General features: G+C 39.2%; 2 protein-coding genes across 6 annotated transcripts in view; one reads left to right on the top strand and one right to left on the bottom strand.

Moving 5' to 3' along the window:
* Window positions 1–15868, top strand: part of LOC105698253 (calcium-transporting ATPase sarcoplasmic/endoplasmic reticulum type) — a 32504-nt gene extending 16636 nt beyond the window's left edge. For 3 of the 5 annotated variants that reach the window (XM_012422323.2, XM_012422324.1, XM_012422325.2), the window contains exons 7-13: window positions 67–1072; window positions 1289–1509; window positions 1586–1721; window positions 1892–2044; window positions 2205–2338; window positions 2417–2534; window positions 2874–3074. In XM_012422323.2, the coding sequence (XP_012277746.1) occupies window positions 67–1072; window positions 1289–1509; window positions 1586–1721; window positions 1892–2044; window positions 2205–2338; window positions 2417–2534; window positions 2874–3074 (1969 nt within the window). Of the gene's footprint in view, window positions 1–66; window positions 1073–1288; window positions 1510–1585; window positions 1722–1891; window positions 2045–2204; window positions 2339–2416; window positions 2535–2873; window positions 3075–12735 lie in introns of those variants that run through there. The other 2 variants (XM_012422327.2, XM_012422326.2) reach the window with 2 other exon arrangements.
* A 396-nt stretch (window positions 15869–16264) lies between these two features.
* Window positions 16265–20788, bottom strand: part of LOC105698227 (alkaline phosphatase) — a 56645-nt gene continuing 52121 nt past the window's right edge. The window contains exons 7-9 of the mRNA XM_012422282.1: window positions 19968–20162; window positions 19616–19737; window positions 16265–19521 (exon numbers count right to left, since the gene is read on the bottom strand). Of these exons, the coding sequence (XP_012277705.1) occupies window positions 19141–19521; window positions 19616–19737; window positions 19968–20162 (698 nt within the window). The 3' untranslated portion in view covers window positions 16265–19140. The remainder of the gene's footprint in view (window positions 19522–19615; window positions 19738–19967; window positions 20163–20788) is intronic.

Here is a 20788-nt window from a genome sequence, read left to right as displayed (position 1 = left end):
TAAACGAATAAAATTAATTTTCCTAAGTTACCTATTATCATTAATATAATCATTTCTATATTTCAGTATGTTCGTCTTCGACAAGATCGAAGGCTCCGATAGTAGTTTCCACGAATTCGAGATCACAGGGTCAACATATGAGCCTAATGGCGAAATCTTTTTGAAAGGCCAAAAGGTTAAGGGTGCGGATTACGAGACGCTTCACGAGATTAGCACAATTTGTATTATGTGCAACGATTCTGCCATTGATTTCAACGAATTTAAGCAGGCTTTCGAGAAGGTCGGCGAAGCCACCGAGACAGCTTTGATTGTTTTGGCCGAGAAAATCAATCCCTTCGGCGTACCTAAAACAGGTCTCGACCGCCGAACAGCGGCCATCGTCGTCAGACAAGACATTGAGACCAAATGGAAGAAGGAATTCACCTTGGAGTTCTCCAGAGACCGCAAATCGATGTCTTCTTACTGCGTACCTTTGAAACCCAGCAAGTTAGGAACTGGCCCGAAATTGTTTGTCAAAGGTGCCCCTGAAGGTGTTCTAGACAGGTGCACGCATGCTCGTGTAGGAACCCAGAAAGTACCGCTGACGTCTACCCTGAAAAATCGCATCTTGGACTTGACTAGACAATACGGTACCGGAAGAGACACCTTACGTTGTTTGGCTCTGGCTACCGCTGACCATCCCTTGAAACCCGAAGAAATGGACCTCGGTGATTCTACCAAATTCTACACATATGAGAAAGAGCTTACCTTCATCGGTGTCGTTGGTATGCTCGACCCACCCCGCAAGGAAGTCTTTGACTCCATCGCTAGGTGCCGTGATGCTGGTATCCGAGTCATTGTCATTACTGGTGATAACAAGGCTACCGCTGAAGCTATTTGCCGCCGCATTGGAGTCTTCGGCGAAGATGAAGATACCACTGGAAAGTCTTACTCTGGACGTGAATTCGACGATCTTCCAATAGCTGAACAGAAAGCTGCTTGTGCCAGAGCTCGTTTGTTTTCTCGGGTTGAACCCGCTCATAAGTCCAAGATTGTGGAATACTTACAGAGTATGAACGAAATCTCTGCTATGGTAAGAATCTTACTTTTTCTTACAAATAGTGGTAGTAGAATGAATTGGATCAACCAGGTCGACAGAGGCATTGATTTATGTTTACTTTTATTTAAATTATTGGGTTTTACTATCTTTTATAGTTTTTAAATTAAAATGTCAAAATTAGAATTTTCATCTAAATATGTATCTTGTAATTGTTTTTGAATTATTGTAATGTACGATGCATTTGTTTAGACTGGAGATGGTGTCAATGACGCACCGGCGCTAAAGAAAGCTGAAATTGGTATCGCTATGGGATCTGGTACCGCCGTCGCAAAATCTGCCTCCGAGATGGTATTGGCTGACGACAATTTCTCCTCTATCGTTGCTGCTGTAGAGGAAGGCCGTGCAATTTACAACAACATGAAACAATTCATCCGTTACTTGATCTCTTCTAATATTGGTGAAGTCGTGAGGTAATGCATATTTAATTATCAAGAGTTTATCGACACATAGAAAACATTAATTGACCTTTTGTGCATGGCGTTACAGTATCTTCTTGACTGCTGCTCTTGGTCTTCCCGAAGCCCTGATTCCCGTACAGCTCCTCTGGGTCAATCTGGTCACTGATGGACTTCCGGCAACTGCTCTTGGTTTTAATCCTCCCGATCTCGACATCATGGAGAAGGTATTAGAAAGGAAATATACAAAGTTACAGACGAATCAGATTCTTTTAGATCCTTTTTTAACGTTAGATTTACGAAAACCGTCAATTTTACGGATTTAAAAGTGGAAACTAACTTAAGTAATAATTGGCAATAGATTTAGTGTTGACAACGGTTGTATTGCATTTTCTAGCCTCCTAGGAAAGCCGACGAGTCCCTCATCTCTGGTTGGTTGTTCTTCCGATACTTGGCTATTGGTGGATATGTAGGTGCTGCCACTGTTGGATCTGCTGCATGGTGGTTCTTATACAGTCCGCATGGTCCACAGTTAAATTATTATCAACTGGTAAGGTTTTGATTTTTTTAAAGATCGATAATATTTATCCTCCACTTGTCTAACTTGAAACTATTTAGCCTGGGGATTTCTTTTCATTCAATACTTGATACACACTCTACCTATATTAAATGATTGTTTATTTATGTTTAAACTTACTTGTTCCATACAGACTCATCACTTGGCTTGTATTGGTGGCGGAGAAGAATTCAAGGGAGTCAACTGCAAGGTTTTCACCGATCCTCATCCCATGACCATGGCCCTTTCTGTTCTCGTTACCATTGAGATGTTGAACGCCATGAACAGGTATACTCCAGTTAATAATGATTTGAGTAATTTTTATAGATTACAGCGGTGAATGATTAATAATCCATAATGTTTTAGCTTGTCAGAGAATCAATCTCTCATCACAATGCCTCCATGGTCCAACATGTGGCTGATTGCCTCGATGGCTCTTTCCTTTACACTCCACTTCGTCATCCTCTATGTTGAGGTCCTCTCGGTAAGGGAAAATAAATTAGCTTTGAATCTTTACAGATGTAGTTTTCAATGGTGTAGAATTAATGCCTCAAGTGCGAAAAGTAGCCATTTTCCTCAAGAGTACCGATAAACGATGGGTTTCATACGAGGTGCATTTATTTTTCCTGCGCTGTTTGTTACTAGTTTGGTCCATTTTTTACGTTAATATTCTTACTTTGCTTGGTCGGATAACGATCGATTCATTTTATCATATACTTTCTCCAAGTTAGCGTACCTACTCTCTTATTCGTAATACATACCACATTATATATGAATATTTAATTACGAAGTAACACTTATCTATGATTTTGGCTGATTCCAGTCCGTGTTCCAAGTGACCCCCCTGACTACCGAGGAGTGGGTTACCGTTATGAAGTTCTCCATTCCAGTGGTACTTCTCGACGAAACCCTGAAGTTCGTTGCCAGAAAAATCACAGACGGTGAGAATCCCATTTACACCACACACTGGATCGTTGTAATGTGGGCCGTGTTCTTTGGACTGTTACAAATTTGCCCCATCTAGAGCGTCCGTTCGTTCCACGTAGCTTAATGGAACGGTGTTTTTTTTTCCTGTGGAAAGCATCGCTGACCGAAACCCTGGACTTGCAGTTGCATTTAACTAAACTTCCCACCATGTTGCGGGAAGGTCTCGACAGAGACTGGGGAAGATGAGTTATTAACGAAGTGTGTTTAAGTGAAATTTTAACAAGTTTGAGTGTCGCGCATGGTGTTAGTCGGTGCAACCACATAAGAGCATCAATGAGAGAAAAAAAAAAACAGCGAAATGGAGAAAGAGAGGGAGAAAAAGAAATATATCATACAAAATGCTGGTAAGGGACACCAACACCCGCACTGCGCCGTTACCCAGTCGGCGTCACCGACACACAGTTGTATCAACTCCAGAGTGGCTCCGAGTATAAAGTACCACCCACTACCACCTACCGTAAATCAAAGGAATCACACGTCATTTTTCAATTGTTTTATACGAGTGCCTTTTTAAGCGTGTTACATAACTCCTCCGTTAAGTGATAACACAACATTAACCAGTTAGAACTCTGGTAGTAAGACGCGACACTCCCAACACCTCTGCATAACATATATGTCGATTCTGCTTTCCCAGCAGATGTTGTGTTCCTTGCACTCTAACGCTTGGTGTTGGTATGCGTATTACACCTCTAGAGTACCTCGGTACCTTTTAAACTGGCGATCGCTGAGTTGGTCTCGCGACCGATCCACCGATGCTTTCCGTCAGTGTCTCTTCGTCCTTCGGGGACGCCTGGCTCTCGGCGACGATCCTGCACACAGACTTTTAAGTGGCGCATGACAGTTTCACCTCGCACTCGATTCATTGAACTTACACTGGAAGGCGTTATCTGTGTACATTCATAGTGCGAGTCTTAAATGACATCTTGGTGGCAATTACATATTTAAATCTATGTTCCGTTTTATATTCGCGGTACTTGGTAACAAGGTAAGTAAAGGATATCGTGGGCTTAAACGCCCTTCTTTAGGATGCTTTGTGTGCGACAGTAAAGTAACATGTGATATTAATAACGCATGAACGATGCGTCCCGCACCTAGGCTGCAGTCGAACGACATTCTTATAGTCCCGAAATTTGTGTGTAAATAATTTTTGGCGGAGTCACTCTGAAAGGATGAAAGAAAAAAATAGAAGGAAAGAGATCGGTTGATTTGATTGCTCTCTTTTGATCCGATATCAGTATATATATATATATCAACGATCGTAATCATTAAACTATACTTATACTGAAAGGCGCAGGTATGTCTTTTGGTGTGCGTAGAAAGAGAGGCCAGACCTTATCGTCCATTTGTTTCTATGCGCATTATCTCTGCATACAAAATCGTCGTATCATTCCTAAGTCAGATCTAATCAACCGTTGTCAGTATAGTGTTCCGTTTAAATGATCTGTGCCTCAGGGTACATAATACATCAAGTTTCCTTGATATATTCCAAATATCTTTTCTATAACGATTTTTATTTACGGTGTAATGTTAAAACATTATCTTGTACTTATTGTGAAGACTCGCAGTACTTGCGTGTCGCTCTTCAATATATTCGGAACCAAGCAACAACGCGATAAGCCTTCCAGTGTCAGTATGTTTTATAGCGATCGCACTCAATGACGATTCCTGATGAGTGAATCCTCTGGTTGAGTTAGCCAGTGGTCTTTCTAGCTAGAAATACCGATTTACTAATGTCATAAGTAAGCCCTCGCGTATACGTTACGCATAGTGGTAGGTAGGATCGCACGCTTTTGCGCGCGAAGAACTCTAGCATAGATTAGGAACATGATCAACGATCGATAATCGCCCTGCGAAGTACGGAGGTGAATGAGAGTTCCTCGGATCGCCAATGTACCAATTGGTCACCGGGATACGTTAATAGCGGATATACTTAGGTCTTTTTCTAATATTATATTCACTTGTACATATATATTACTACATGGTGGTAGACGATAACGATGCATTGTACATTATAGAGTAAAATCGCGTCGAATCGTCGTATCGGTATTAACGGGCTCGTCGGAAAAGCATCGGTGGCCCGATTAGTTAACGAGATCGCTAAGCTCGAGATCCACGTGTTCTTTCGAAATCCCACAAGAGTACATTCGTGTGAATTCTATTATCCCGTGCCCTCACTTAATCCAGATGTGATCACATTCCGTTGAAGAATCATCATTCTAGATGTGTTAACATTTCGAGAGCGTTCATTTTGACCAGTTGTCGAAAGCTTCTTTTCCTTTCGACGGTTTGATTTCATTTTTATACAGGCCATGTAAGAGTATACATGATAATGATTAGGATGGTTATAGAATAATTCTAAACTTTGTTTACTTTTAATTAGTCGCATGAAGTCTGTTTCACCTCAGCGAGGGGTTATTCACTTGGAATTAAGTGAAAACGATTTCCTTTTTTGAGAGCCATTGATTTTATGTGATCAATAATAGCGACACTCGTCTTAAAATTATTCGATGATTTAAAATGATTTCCACTGATTTCTGCTTGCGATTTTTTCATGATTTCAAGCGTTAAAATACATGATTTCCTGGGTGAATACCCCCTCGGATTTCAACCTGGGGTAGACTAAATAGGAGCCGAAAGGAGTGACTAATTAAAAGTTAAATCGTCGCAATAATTTCAGTTCTCACATTAGTGTTAATGTAAATGGCATATTCGAATTCAATTGTTTTATACGTGAAGTGATGTTAATAAATTAGGGACGTGTCGTTTTATTCTTTACATGGTAAATCATCGGGAACGTATAACGATAATACATTTCTATCTTTAAATGTTTAATAATCTTGGAGCATAAAATAGAGATTGTATTGAAATTTTCATAAGATTGTGAAGTATTCGAAAATATTCGTCAAGGGTGGTCTTAACCATTCGTGTGTGTAAATTAAGGTTCTTTTTATATAATCAACCGAACAGCCATTATTTCGTTCACATGTGGTTGTCCGTTGCTCATGCAACCTCCACAAAATTGAATATTAATTTTAACACTTATTAATATTGCGACTTTACTTTGATGAAATTTTTCTTGCTTCAAGTTTGGTACATTCCTAATATCAGGTGCACATACTGAAAAGTGGAGGGTGAAACCAAGTGATTCTCTAAAGAACTTCGAAACTATCAATCCTGAGTGAATTCCAGATCAGACGGGGTCTCTCATTGTTCATGATACCCTACATAAAATGTCTTCCTAGTAGAACTTGTGCATGCGCATACCTCGTCGCACCTACTTTATGGCACCCGTATCCTTGATGACCTACCTGTAAGATTTACAATTAATTCGATCAGTGTTAAATCCTTTGCCTTGCCTCTGGACTAGACCACATGTAATCGGGCCAAAGGTGCTTAAGGTGATGCGAAAGTGGCGTGAAAAACCCACGTTTATGAACCTTTTTCCGGACTGAGTGTACCGTATCATTTCAAACTTGACAATGTTAATGTGGAAGCTATAAAAAAGGTCCTGATACCCATAAAATTTCAATTCTTAAAAAACTTGTTTACAGATGTTCTCAAACATTTTTTGTATAAAATGAAATTTCATGAGTTTCAGGACCTACCTTAGGGCTTCCACATCCACATTGTAATTTGAAACGATTCAGTACACCCAGTTTATAGAAAAGTTTCATGAACGATTTACCTTTCGAATGCCACTATCACATCCCCTTAAAACATCAATCTCTGTTTTTTTTTAATTTGTCGAATTTCTTTCTCAACGAATATGACTAACTCGGATAATTTAAGATATTTTTGAAACGAGGGAGAAAAAAAAACGTCCTTACTGAGTTTACACGGGGTAATGAGTTTCATTTTAAATAAGATTAAATGTATATTTATTTAAGGGTCTAGTAAAGCAAGGTAGTCATATTGAATTTTGACGCGTATTGAAATGGACCTTTTTATGAGGTGTCCTCCTTTCTGATGTCAAAATTCAATATGGCCGACATCCTTTACTTGACCCTTAAAGTGACGTATTACATGTTAGGCCATTGGAAAGGGAAGTAGTCAAGAGACAAGGTAGTGGAAAATCTTCGCTTATCTTAAAATGTTCGACGTGCTATATGTACTTGTACGGGATCTGTGTACTGACTGAATATTTCAAGTCTCTGAAAAGTTTGCAAATTTAACGTATCTTTTGGACCTTGATAGGCAGAAAATTACTCATGTAAATCATGGAGACTACTAATAAGATGTAATGAATATGGAAAATATTTCGCAAGTTGGAATCGGGTGGCTGTCCAGACATTCTTATCGACTTGGATATAAATTAGATATTGAAAGGATATTAAATCAATTGATTAGAATGTCTGGACTCTTTTTTAAAGTCTTTGGTCTCTTGAAAATTTCATCGCGCGGAACAATGGACAATTGCAGTATCAAGGTTTTAAGGGATACGTTATTTTGCACCTAATACTTTAATGTTAATCTATTAACTGCGCAAAGTCTCGAAATCATCTATTCCACATTATGGACGGCGCAGACTTGAAAATAAACGATTAGTTTACATAGAGCAGGTTTGCACATTATTAAAAAGAAAAGAGTCATCAGTTAAAATGATCCACTTTTCCATGTTAGAATGATGGCATTAATGATAGAATGATTCATTGATTTGTCTCAAATATCTTTGTTACTCAAAATTAAAAAGAAAGTTTTTTTTTTCTCGTAAATCGAAAATATCGGGTGATCGAAACAGACGTAACTGGTTCATTTTAAGTGTTGATAAAGAATTGCGTGATATACAATATTCACATTGAAAAGTGCATTTCATGACGCATAGCTGCTCTAATGTTAATTAATCTTCAAGTTACAGCTCGGCAAATTCACGAATCAGTGAATGATATTGTCTTAGAAGGAAATGAATACTTGTCAAATCTGACCTGATTAATGCATAAATGTGTAAAATCATAACAAAGAAATGATTACTGGTGGTATCGCAGTGGTGGTCGCGTACACGTTAGATCTCTTCAAACATGTTCCAATTTACAATCATTTCTGAAATCCAAGGGTTAAACTTGAGCCCTGATACAACATAATCTCTGAATTAAAGAGTTGCGATTGGAAACTTAATGCGTGAAACTGATTTTTAGAAAAACGACGGCATTGAAGAAAAAAAAAGTGTTAACTTGAAACATTATTAAATGATCAAGTTACTACTTTAATCTTATATCTTTTCCTGTGATCAGTAATTAGTCCCTTCCTAAGACTTCATTATTGACGTTTTTCATTTTTTCACTCTCGGCTCTTTAATTAACCAATGTTGTCATTGGATTAATTCCAACATTAAAGAGGGCTTAGTTTCAAACCGCAGTGGCATCGATTCGATTCTAAATCTGTTTAATTGAACCCTAATCACGCGCCAATCGCTGTCGGCAAATTAGCTCTAAGTGTTAAGCTCGGCACGAGTTCGAGTAAGAAGGTATATCCTATGTTACTCAACGGCGGACATTTGCTCTTTTAAGATGAAGAAAAAAAAAAAAAGAAATCTAATATAAGACTGACAGTGACTTTCGGTGGAGCAAATACGACGCGATGAATCGATGAGAGCACGCGCGATAATTTAATTTATTAGCAGAATTGTTGGGTCTCTTATAATTAATGTAGATTAATATATTAACGGTAACGTGACATCTACATAACGCGAAAGGGGTGTGAATACTTAAGAATAGTCGAACGAAATTTGAGGAACTGTTTGGAAGATTTCAAGTGTCGCCGATGAGTCGCATCGCACTTTGCTCCTAATTGACGTGTATTGAACGTTTATCCTTTCGGTAATGATCTTTCATGTATCGCGGTACGTATATCACAACTTAACAGTAGATGCGAAAGTTACTTCTAAAATGAATCTAAACATTCCTCCCGTTTATATCGAATGAACGTCGAAGAATTGTAAATTGAGAATAATTGCAATGTTAAATTTATACATACATAAGGGAAGGAAATCTATTTGTTTGTGAAAAGGTTCGGGCCGAACGGATTAAATGTAGATACATGAAACTTTTCCGAGATTTAGGGAAAAGGGAGAGAGGGGGTTGCGGCGGTAAAATATCGAGAGTGAAATAATAGGAAACTTGGCAGAAAAGTTTCGATTTTTAGCCTTGACGAATGCTGGAAGCCACTTAGTGTTGCGTGGAACTGTCTTTGTAAAAAGGTTACCTAGGTGTAATGGGATCACGGATATGTAGTTTTTGCCTTCCGAGGTTTATTCTTTTTCTTGTAGTAGGGAATGCGCCAATCAACATGCGTTTTTTTTTTTTTTCTTGGGAACTGTGCTTACGTGGACGTTCTTCGAGCTTGCCATCGAATGCGATCGTTGTGCTACAATAACTCCTGTATCATCGATGCGAAACTCGCGATCTTGCCTTCTACACATTCCCTCATATTAAATCTAACAGCGCCCCGAATTCTACTTAAGCACAGATTGCATAATTACATTATCACTATTTATCATGGACGTAAATACGTAGCTAGATCACAAACTTGCCTGATTTATTTTGACGCGTATTCGTGCATTTAATGTATTTTAAATTGACCTAATCTCTTGATCGCATCCTTTCAACTTATCACCATGCATTCTGTTTTGCCCATTAATTATCCTCAACCGATAACAATAATCCAGGCATTCATCGCGTAGAATCGCAAAACATTTACTCTCTGATAATAAGTTTAATTAAAAACGTACAGTATGTGCAGTCTTTCTGATCTTTTTCCATACTTGCGAAACACGGAGTGTCATTTAGATTAGGATACAACTGCCGATACTTTACTGGGGTCTGATTAATTTATAGCATGCGAGGAAACCGAATAACTCAATATATTCCAACGATTCCGTAATTAACATTCCATTGTTCAAGCCATGGTATAGGGAAACGGTGTGAAATAAACGATATCAAATACGTAGTGCACGGGAAAGGTCCTTTAATAATTTCGAAGGTGTGGTCTTATCGGAAGACATTCTAGGAAGGTAGAATTTTTTCTATACGAAGTTCTGTCTAAAAGACATCCGTTGTATCACTAATTGACTTTTACTAGACATTAAAAGACGCACGTGGTACGTAATTGGCTTTGAGCGAGTTCAAGAACCGCAATCGTGAAATACATTCTCACTTCCGATGGTTGTACGAGTATGCGTTGAAAAACCGGCAAATGTAAATCTTGTAGCGAGTTCCCAGCAGAAGGGAACAAAGAGCACCGTCTTCTGTCCAGACTAGGCGAATTTAATTGTACATCGAGTATGCTCAATCGATACGACGAAGTAGTTCTCACGTTGGCTTGCTTCCACGTCGGATCAGGGAACATCTTGTAAGGTTACGGGTTTTTCCTAAATAACATAAAAAATATCACGACACAACAGACATGATTGAGAAAAAAGGGGGAGTGCGGAAATGCAGCTGAAACGCATGGTCGTCCTAAGCGTGTAATTTCACTGCCTTTCCACACAATGCTTTCAATTTGTCCGAGCAAAAGTGGTTCGGCAAGCCACCGTGAGCTTGCAAAAGCGCCAACTTAAGAAAGGAACCTAATCGTTCGCATCCATCCTCGACGGACACCTCCTGGGGTGGCTGACTTACGATAATTGTAATTATACGTGTCGCGCAAACGCGGCCCCTCTCCCCGGGCACGTCGCGATTAGCAACTATTTGTTTATCACTTTATTTATCTACACCCATTCGTGCGAGCGAAGCGGGTCTAAGGTGACCGATATTATAACAAAAGCGTAGGTGTCGCGACGGTTGGGAAAACCGTCTCATCGGACGCTCGTTATAATAATAAAAGCGTGCGTTACTAAAGCGTGTTTGTTATCTATGATCGACCCGTTTATCGTGGATTATGAGTTTGGTCATTCGTACATATTTATTTCGACAATTCATCGTCCTTTTTCGTCTTTGATTAATTTTCGAGCCTCCTTTCGGATGTGAGGTAAACGTTCAGGCTGGCAGTAATCTTTCTTCTTTTTTTTTTTCTTTTTTTTTTCTAGCAATGAATTCGCCAAGTTATGTGTAGGAGGATTTCCTGAAAGGAAGGAAGTGTATTCATTTGGGCACAAAGCTGAGTTTTCATTATTAAGAGGTGGACGTTTCATTCAACATGAAAGAATGACGGCCAGCTTTTCTCTTTCGGGCTGCTCTCCATGGGAAGAATTAAAAAACTTCTTCATATGTTCATTACTTTTTACATTGAGGTGGTAAAAAAGAGAATGTCACGTGAAATATTAAAGCCTTTAGTCTTTGGATGTGATTAAAGTCTCTTTGTTTCACGCTTTATTTGCCCTTTTTTCGGTCGAAGAAAAATGTAACAAACACAATTTTAGAATTTATCAAAGTATTTAATTACTTGGAGTTGATAGATCGTCTAGATCGTTACGTCTAACTTGTCGATCAAAGCGTAACAGTGACATTCTACATTTTTCAGTCCCACCAAATCTATATGAAAGGTTACTCAGCTTGCAATGTTTATTATTTTCACAAAAATTATGTTATTTGTTCATGAAATTTATGCAAGATACCACGCAAAATTTGTAACAGAATGCAGCCTTGAACGGAGTTGGGCCTTGTTTTAGCAGGTCCCCTAATGCAGCTAATTCCTGTAATATACAGATTTTAATATCCGTAATATCTCGTTAAATTTTCTAAGTAGGTTCCAATACGAATTCGCAGACTTTGTGCATGATACGTGTTATCCGATCACTAATTGTCTCGCTATTCTCTAACTACTGTAATATCTTCACCTGTCCCCGTCGTCGTCGCTGAAAACCGCCGCAGTTGTTTGAAGTTGTTTCCTGCCTGCCGAATTTGTGAATGAATTCAGTCACGCGACCAGAACCGAAAGGAGACATCGGATGTTGGTTCTTACTTTGGATTATCCAGGTAACCTATTTCTATTCTCAATCGTTATTATCTGTTATCGTCCGATCTTCACTTGTTCTATGTTGAAATGCTGCCGTTGTTGTCTGGACTTCTTCAGTCGTTCTGTGTTTAAAATCCTGCTTGCTCTTACGAGTACACATGCAGAATATAATACAAATTTTCTGCTATTCAAATATTTCAATTTTATCGCGGATCTTCACGAATCTTTTTTTTTTTTTTCTATTTTTGCCTACTGTATTCAAAAATAAATTTTGACTAAATACACGTACACCATTTGCAATAATTTCAGTTGAATGTGAAAGTCACTAGCAGCTAAGTCGTAATGCCAGTACAATTTTTGTAATTCTTGACAAATTAAGGGAACTTTTATTTCTAACGTGCATTCGTAGATAAGCATTCCTAGTTTCTCCTGGCCACGTGTTAAAATTAACGATAAGCTGCATATGTGCTTTACTTAAACAGATTGCTCGATGTCTTCACGGGGAAATACTTTATGAGTTGTTATTTATAAACCGTGCCAGTGAAGGGAGAAAGGCCTTAGTTTCTACATTAACTATGACTGTCTATACAATTTACGAAAACAAAATGGCTTCTTCGCGAACGAGAGACCCGATCGACCAAGGAAGTTCGAGCTTCGGTCCCCGCTTCAACCCCGCTTCTTCGGCTTTATATCTCGTGCTGCTTCAGTCCTGCGCTGCTGTTTCCCAGCTTGGATAGTCACCTTTTTTCTCGTGGCCATTAGAGGTGCCAGTTGTTCGTCGGTCTAACGTCTCTATAATGTTATTGCAGTGCCCCAGTCGGTGCCAGGGCAAAAGTAAGGGACTTATAAGGGACCGCTTCTGGAGGAGTCGGAGGATTGCCGGATTAGAGAGAGAGAGAGAGACCCCGGAATCTGCAAGGGAGAAACAATCAGCCGCAGTGACATCCCCGCAAAAAAAAAAGAGAGAACGGAGCAAGTTTACCTGCACATTCACGGTCTCTCTGCGTCCTGGTGTATCGTATGTTCCGGGGGGGTGCGAGCGAGCGAGATGTGACATCCGATCACAGACATGCACACATGAGTCTAGATCAACATATATACATATACACGCACACATATATATGTATATACATATAACAAATCTAACGTCGTCGCGGATGACGAGGGTACAAAGCATTCGTTTAGGTCATCTTCGCGACTATCGAAGGCGCCCTGGAAGGAGGTAGAAATCGGGAGGAAAGAGAAGATGGATACGTCCCACAGGTGCCGCACCGAGATTCGCCGGCCTCCCAACAATTTTTACCTAGGAGAAAGAAAGAAAAAAAGCCACTCTAACCGTAGTAATTCTTTACTATTGTTTTACTTTGCGCAATTGTTCCAGTAGGACGCCTGCTAATCCAAAAGTGGGCCTAAATCTGGCACACAACCTGCGGTGAGCCGGCCCTCACAGCGCGAATTCGACCTTCCACGGACTACCGGACTTGTACAAGAGATGGAGAGAAAGAGGGAAGGGGGGAGAAAAGGGGAGCCAAGCACGTCCCGACGGCGACTTAACACCGCCACCATCTAACGAGCTTTGCTAGATTGTCGGAGGCGCGGTAAGGTACTTCGAGGGGCCTCAGCTGCTGACAAATTAATATGCTAAAACCAAGTAGGGCAGAGAGGGGAGAAAGTGAGAGAATGCTAGAAAAAGGAGAATCTTTCACGTTGCACGGGATGTTTCAAGAACTTTCTTAGGCGTCTCACGCGACGCCGGAGGGAGCAGATCTCCCTGGATCGGCTAGAACGCAATGAAGTTCGCGACATATTAGTTAATGCATGTCATTAGTTGCTTTCGGGACTCTCTTCCATCTTCGATCTGTCGCTTCTTCTTCTACTTCTATTTCTATTTCTCCCTGTTTATGTATACCCTTTCCCTAAATTCTTCCAAAGATCAATGCTCGGCCGCCGCGACGCCAGAAGTAGCCGGAAAGTTCCGGCAGCTTTTTCATGTACGAGATGCCTTCCCTCCTCTTCCTCCCATACATATTCGTCGCTTTCATTCAACAAAATACACGTCGATCATTACGATCACTCGATTATTTATTTAAGGACCTTATTCATTTGTAATTATACATAGGCAGTCGCGAGCCGATCGGTTTTATTCGGGCTAGGTGCCGGCAGCGCCCTTCTCGGGTAGAATCCAAGCGGCGTCCGCGCGAACTATTCGAATAAGATTCGGACACCTCGATCGATTACCGACACGCTGCTATTAATTAATATGATTCCATTAAAATTCTTATGTTTCAAACAAGGAAATACATACGTGGAAGCCGATTATATTGCAATCATGTTTAATATTTCCAGGCTCTGGGAAACGTAATCAGACGCGTGTACACAAGTTGCCCATAAAGTATTGCACGTTCGTGCGTGTATGTAATGTACGTGATCGTGAATCCTTCCATGGTATATATATGAATATTATTAATATAGCCGTATATATGCCAGGAGAGGCATTCCGTAACATTATGTTTTGTGCATGATGTACGTTTAGCGACTTTGCTCGCGTACACCAGTATATTCTGTGATCGTCGCGAAGTACGTTCAGGGGATATTCGCGGAAGATTCGCTATATGCGAATTTCGACGCGCATGCGCATGGAAAAGACCACGATTTACGATAGTCGACGATTTGCCAAAGAGCGTCAAAAGGAGGAGACCGTCCGTTGCTCGAACTAAAGTGTGGGTATAATATATATTATATATAATATTATATATTATATACATTATATGTTATGTATATTACATATTCTAACCGATGTATATATATATACCTGTGCATATATATGTATATAGGTTCGAAGTCGAAACACTTAACTAAATCTATAATATTAAACATTGTACATAACTATATATGATTATTACGGTGAGGTATGTATAAACCACGTGACGTAGAAGTATATTTTGAAGAAAAAAAAAGATGGGGACTTAGTGCAACATGGCGGATAAGCTGAGGAATAAATAGTGGTGTTAATTAATATAACCAGAGTTAAGATGTCGCGAAAGTATATATGTAATTATTTGTGGAATTGGAAAGCGGGCCTCGAGCGAGAAGGATTCAGATGCCGCGACGGCGACGCCATTAAAATATAAATATCATCGATTACACTCAGAGTTCGAGGATCGCTCCTCGTTTCCTCTTCTCGGGTAAAATTGTATTTTACTTAATTAGCAAATTATTTATTTTTTAATAGAGGCGGAATTAGCCGCCTCGCGACATTCTGAGTGTTGGGTAGAGCGTGGGAAAGTGGGAGAGGAAGGATAGAAACATTTGACAGTGAATCATCAAATTGTTAATTTTATTGAATTGGGTCACTCCTCCACTGGATCCTAACACTTGTGAGAATAAAATCATGCAAAGTCTGTCAACAATTAAACATAGTTACACGTGTCAATTTCTTTCAGAAATATGTATCTTGTTCATGTAATTATGTAAAGTTCAGAATTGCCATTATTTTTTTATGCCGTATTTTTTTCTTTATACGAAGAGCTGAAAGAGACTTTAAATTAAGTTGATTTCGATGTTAAAAAATCGCTAAGTGGAATCGGTGATCGATCGAACGTCTCTTATCTTATGTCGGCTCTTGTTCAGGTATTGCATAAATATACATGTATGAAAGTATACCGTTCGTACTTTTAAGTAGGAAGAAGAAATGAAAAATGGAAACAATGGTGAAGGTAAAGAATCGCAGCGATGCCTTGATGCGGCCATAACAATTGTTCTCGCTCGAATCGCCCCCATGGTATTATATTATTTCAGCATTAAGTCTATCGCGGTCGCTTGCATTCGACACGATCCTCTTGCCAAGACAATTAATTATCACGATGCTACGCGAAAATCTTTCTCGTTTATATAATGTACGAACAACACTTATGTATTAATAAAGGTTTGGAAATAAATTGGCTTGATTGCCTTATCCTTTATTCTAAAAGGATAACTTTACCTAGCCTAGTTTAATCACTCCGAGATCCTTGATCAACAATAGAAATTTGTAAATTGCAGATATACGACTTCAAAGACACCTGGAATTTTATAAGGAAATTAATTTGCAACAGAATTTCGCGTTTGGAATTCCGTATATTTTAGTTAAAGTAAATATTATTTCAACTCCCTATCCCCAGAACGATCTTGAATATTCCCTCTCTCAAAAAGGTGTGCAGTGAATTTTTTCATAACTACTGATAAATTCGTCCGATAAACCATTTTTTAGGTGAATGGAAAGCATTCTAGGGAACTAGAAATAATTGATACGTCAACAATTCTTAACGGTACCTTTTTTACAAAACAATAGTATACAGATATCTATAATATTTTTCATTTGTAGTAATTCGTGCTTATGATATTTACAGAAATACAGATCGCTGAGTTCGTGTCATAACATTTCTAAAATTCCCAGATCACCAACACTCGCCGCAGGTACACGATTAGTGTATTCCACTGATAAAATGATCGTATTGTTTAAAATATCACCAACGGATAAAACATGTTGAAAACGTTATATCTCAAATGCCACTTCGAGTCAGAGATGGACGACATTAGGGGCAGCCGCAAACACTAGGGTTTTTCGGCACCAAATTCGACTTCCCCATGAAAAAACACTAGATGTTTGCGGCCGGTCTAATAAATTGATTAATATCCTAAACATGCCAGGCTCAATTATTAATCATGACGGTAATATTTACGTACTATACTTACTTCCATCGTTAGTAATTGAGCCGTTGCTATTGATATAAATAGAATTCAACAATGACTATTGATGTAAATAAATAACGCTGTCTACCCTTCTCGAATATTGACGCAGAACATCAACTATGGCGTTGTTACCGAATTATTATCATACTTAATTACTAACCTCCACAATCCTTCTTTGTCCCAAAATTGGAAGTGTAAAAAACGTAGCAAACAGAAAAAGAATTGTGCAAAACTTTCACGTTTCCTGTCCAAAATGATATTCATAAAGATTGTTCGCATACGTATATCGTAACTTTATGCATTATAAACTGAAATTTATTTATATAGAATTATAAATTTCTTATAGTGACACACACCTACATTGTATAAAATCCAGTCTTAAATTCAACAAAATCTACCATCAATTTGAGTTTAACCCACTTGACATTCACTCCATCTCGTCCCAAAATAAACTATACGTTAAATACATTTTGCGAAATAGCAGCAGACCTTGCAAATTATTGAACATTCAAGCCACCTTTTGTGTCTGTGCAAATATCTTTTCGTTATATTTTACATTCAATGATACTCATTCAATGAGCCTCATTAAGACAATTGCATTTCCACCGTAGCGACTGATGGGCGAATTAAGGTTCTACGTAATAAGCGCATCTTCTTTGCAAAAATTGATCCGTGGAAACGTCAACTTGATAATGACACAGTTTTCGCCAAATGGAGAGCTGTTCCGATTAGATTGTTTCATTCCGAGTTTTCGGAAAAACAAACGCTGTTGTTCACCTAGTGATATTGGCCCCGGGGTCTATTGATAACTCTCGACGAGGGTGAGGATTTACTTTAATACTATAACACATTACCGCCGCACCACGTCTAAGCATCAAACGCTTTGAAAAGTTCACTAATCTGGAATCTCAATGTGCACACTGTACAATTTTCGGATAAGTCCGAAAGAGCTGTCGGCGATGAGATAATTCGTTTCGCGAGTCGTTTTAAATTCTGTCGTTGATGATCCTAGAACTTCACGAAGCTTTCCTGTAAATTCCTTTACATTCTTGCACTTATTTTTTCAGTTATCTTTTTCTTTACGTTATATCCCTTGGTAGTATGCGTCCTCTTACCCTGCATTTCAGAGTACCATTCACTGATTTTCATTACCGTGAAAATTGTTTATACATTTCTATTTTTAGTTCATCATTCTCGGCTCGCCATATGTTATGTGGAACGGTGAGTTATTTATTTTTGGGCATACTTTCACATATTCTTATTGGAATATTGAAACCGAGTTTGAGTACTGGAATATTGAACATTTCTTGCAAGTATGTACGTAAAGCGTATTTTTAAGTAAAGTGCTAAGTAATTGTTGATAAGGTTACTAAAAAGATAAGCCTTGCGAATTCGGTATTTTTTTATAACAAGTAAATCGTTTCGCAACTTCGTTATTAATTCAGTATGTGTAATGTCATACATATCATTCCGTTTGCCTGTACCATTATTTTAATTCGATACATTCGATTATGTGAAAATGCATATTCAAATCCAGTTTCAAATCTCGTTAGTCTTGTAGCGTTGTATGAGATTGCAGTATAAATGAATTGCTTAAACAATTACAATATGCCCAAGACCAATATGGATGTCGCTGTTCAATTATCCTTTTTTTTTTACGTGAATGTCGATAAATATTTCCAAATAATTCTAGTAATGGTTCAATACTAGTCCCGATCGGTGTGTGTAATTTGTTGAATCGTTTCCCTCGCGAGTTGTAAATATACTTCTTCTTTTATTATACTCATATCGTTCTCCTAGTACGTTTTTCAGGTCATTATTCGTACAGCAAATCAGCTTTCGGGACTCGTCGAAATCTTATCAGGGGCATTGTAAAATGACTACTTCGGGAATTCACCCTCAATACGCATGAAACTTAAGTATAAGTATTTTGTACAAATTCCAGCAGTCGGCTTTGGGACGGCTACTGTCTTATCTCATAAACTGTACAATTGCCACTTGCGAAGCGATGAAAATTACCTCCTCTAATACACCAAAATGTCGAGGAGAAACGTCCAACGTGTATTCGCGTTTTGATGCCATGATGGCATTGAGTTCATTGTCCATGTATGGTTTCTTGCTTATACTATACGTTGTTCTATCGATCACTATCGACTTCAAAATTGTTCAGAAACGTTTCACGAACCACGCACCCAGAATATCACTCACAGCAGAAGTCATTTATTTCGTAAAATACTGCAATCTTTGATAGCGAAATAAAGGGATCAAATAATAAACAATTGGTAAAATAATTGAAAGTACAAGAAAAATCTGGATTCAATCATTCTTCTTAGGTAGTAAAAAATAAAAGTGTATGAACTTTCCATTTGTTTCCTCATTTGTTCTTACACACAGCTTGATTCTCGATCGCTCTATTCTATCCTCGGACCGTTCGTAAATCTTCGCAATATGTGCTCCCAGGACATCATTACAGTGGGCCAATACTAACTCCTCTGCGGGAAACGCAACGTCAACGCAGGAGCGACTAAGGCAGTAAGTAAAAGTAGATGAAGCTTTCCAATAACGAAAGCTGCGGCCGACTTGGTCGGCGGATTCCTCGCTTGATCGTTCATCACGTCGCTGGAGATAGCGGCACTGTTCGGTTCCGCGGATGGACAGCTTATGGTCGTGATCGTGTCATTCATTGCAGCCTCTCTGGAGCAACGACTGGCATGATGAGCCAAACAGGCTGCGTAGGAAATCGCGTGTGGAATATAGCTCTGGTCGACGCTTCCGGAAAACAGGACAGTCGACAATGGCCCGGTCGCAAAAACCGGCACGTCTTCTCCGCCGTGGGTCGCCCAAGCTCTCGGTACACCTGCGGTCTGAAAATCAAACCGATATTAAGGTGATACCAAACTGGCCTCTGAAGCAACAAAATGTTTATAACATTTTTCTCCTAACGTGGGAAATACTCACCTGAATGGAGTCCTTTCCTGCTTCCCGGACGATGGACCTAGGCTCTGTGTAGCCGGGACCATTGCTGTACAATAACGTCGTGTAGGGTTTTCCATCCACGTCCGATACTTTACTGTCCGAACCTGCGCAAGTAAAAATTAATCTTAGACTAATATGATCAAAAACCGTTTACTTAAAGTGCAGAAATTACTAGCAACATATCTGAGGTAACCCCAAAAGCGATAAAAAGAAGTATATGTAAAATTCACTAAATAGCAACAATTCCAGCGTTGTGTATTTTCTTATGCCTTTAAAGTGTATGCCTAGACGTGCTTTTGGGGGCAAAAAGAGACATTTCATAAACAGTAATTACCCAGAATGGGATTTCCTCGATGAGTGGCCAGACCACCCAAAGTCAGGACGTGGGAGTGATCGGCGGTGACAACCAGCAGCGTTTCCGAGAGGTCGACCTCGTCGAGGACGGCCCTGACGGCCTCTTCGAGGGATAGGGTCTCGTCGAGGGCTCGGTACGCGTTGTTGTAATGGTGGGCGTGATCGATCCTGCCACCTAGAGCAATTAAATGTCCCTTGTACTTGAATTAAATGCCGCACCCGATGTGAATCGATTTATCGAAATCTGCTGGCTTTACTCTGGTTAAGCTACACATGGTCTAATGCGCGACTGTATCTGACAGGTGACCGTTTCGATTTGTGCAACCAGAATGTATAAATTACTATTATAATAAATTGTATTTTACTGTGAGTGTGAGAAGAAATTCATAACAATATATATATATATTATTTTACTTCGTCTCATATAAACAGTATTCTTCTTAAACGTATATTTTCTTGAGCCACATGTTCGTACATGAATGATCATGAACTTACAAAACTGAATGGAATTTAGGAATGAATTTAACTCTTCAATTCGTATCAATTTTTACAGTTATACTTAATTAATGTCCTATTTATAGGACAAAGCATTTCTTACGATAAAATGTGCAGTTTGTTAAGGACGTCGGGGGAGTAAATTGCGAACAAAGTCGGTCATTAACGCTCCATTTATGTAATTGCGAAATCACTCGTGAACAGCGAGAAAATTAATATGGCGGCTAAGAGAACCTTGGTCGCTGGATATTCTTTTTCCTGCGTCGCGAATAGTGCGCGTTGCAGCTTGTCTCGCGGATTTAATCT

The sequence above is a fragment of the Orussus abietinus genome, unplaced genomic scaffold (assembly GCF_000612105.2).
Source record: "Orussus abietinus isolate OABI.00-Male unplaced genomic scaffold, Oabi_2.0 scaffold14, whole genome shotgun sequence".
NCBI lineage: Eukaryota > Metazoa > Arthropoda > Insecta > Hymenoptera > Orussidae > Orussus > Orussus abietinus.
Note: the sequence above shows the minus strand (reverse complement) of the source record. Positions and strands in the feature narration are given on the sequence as shown.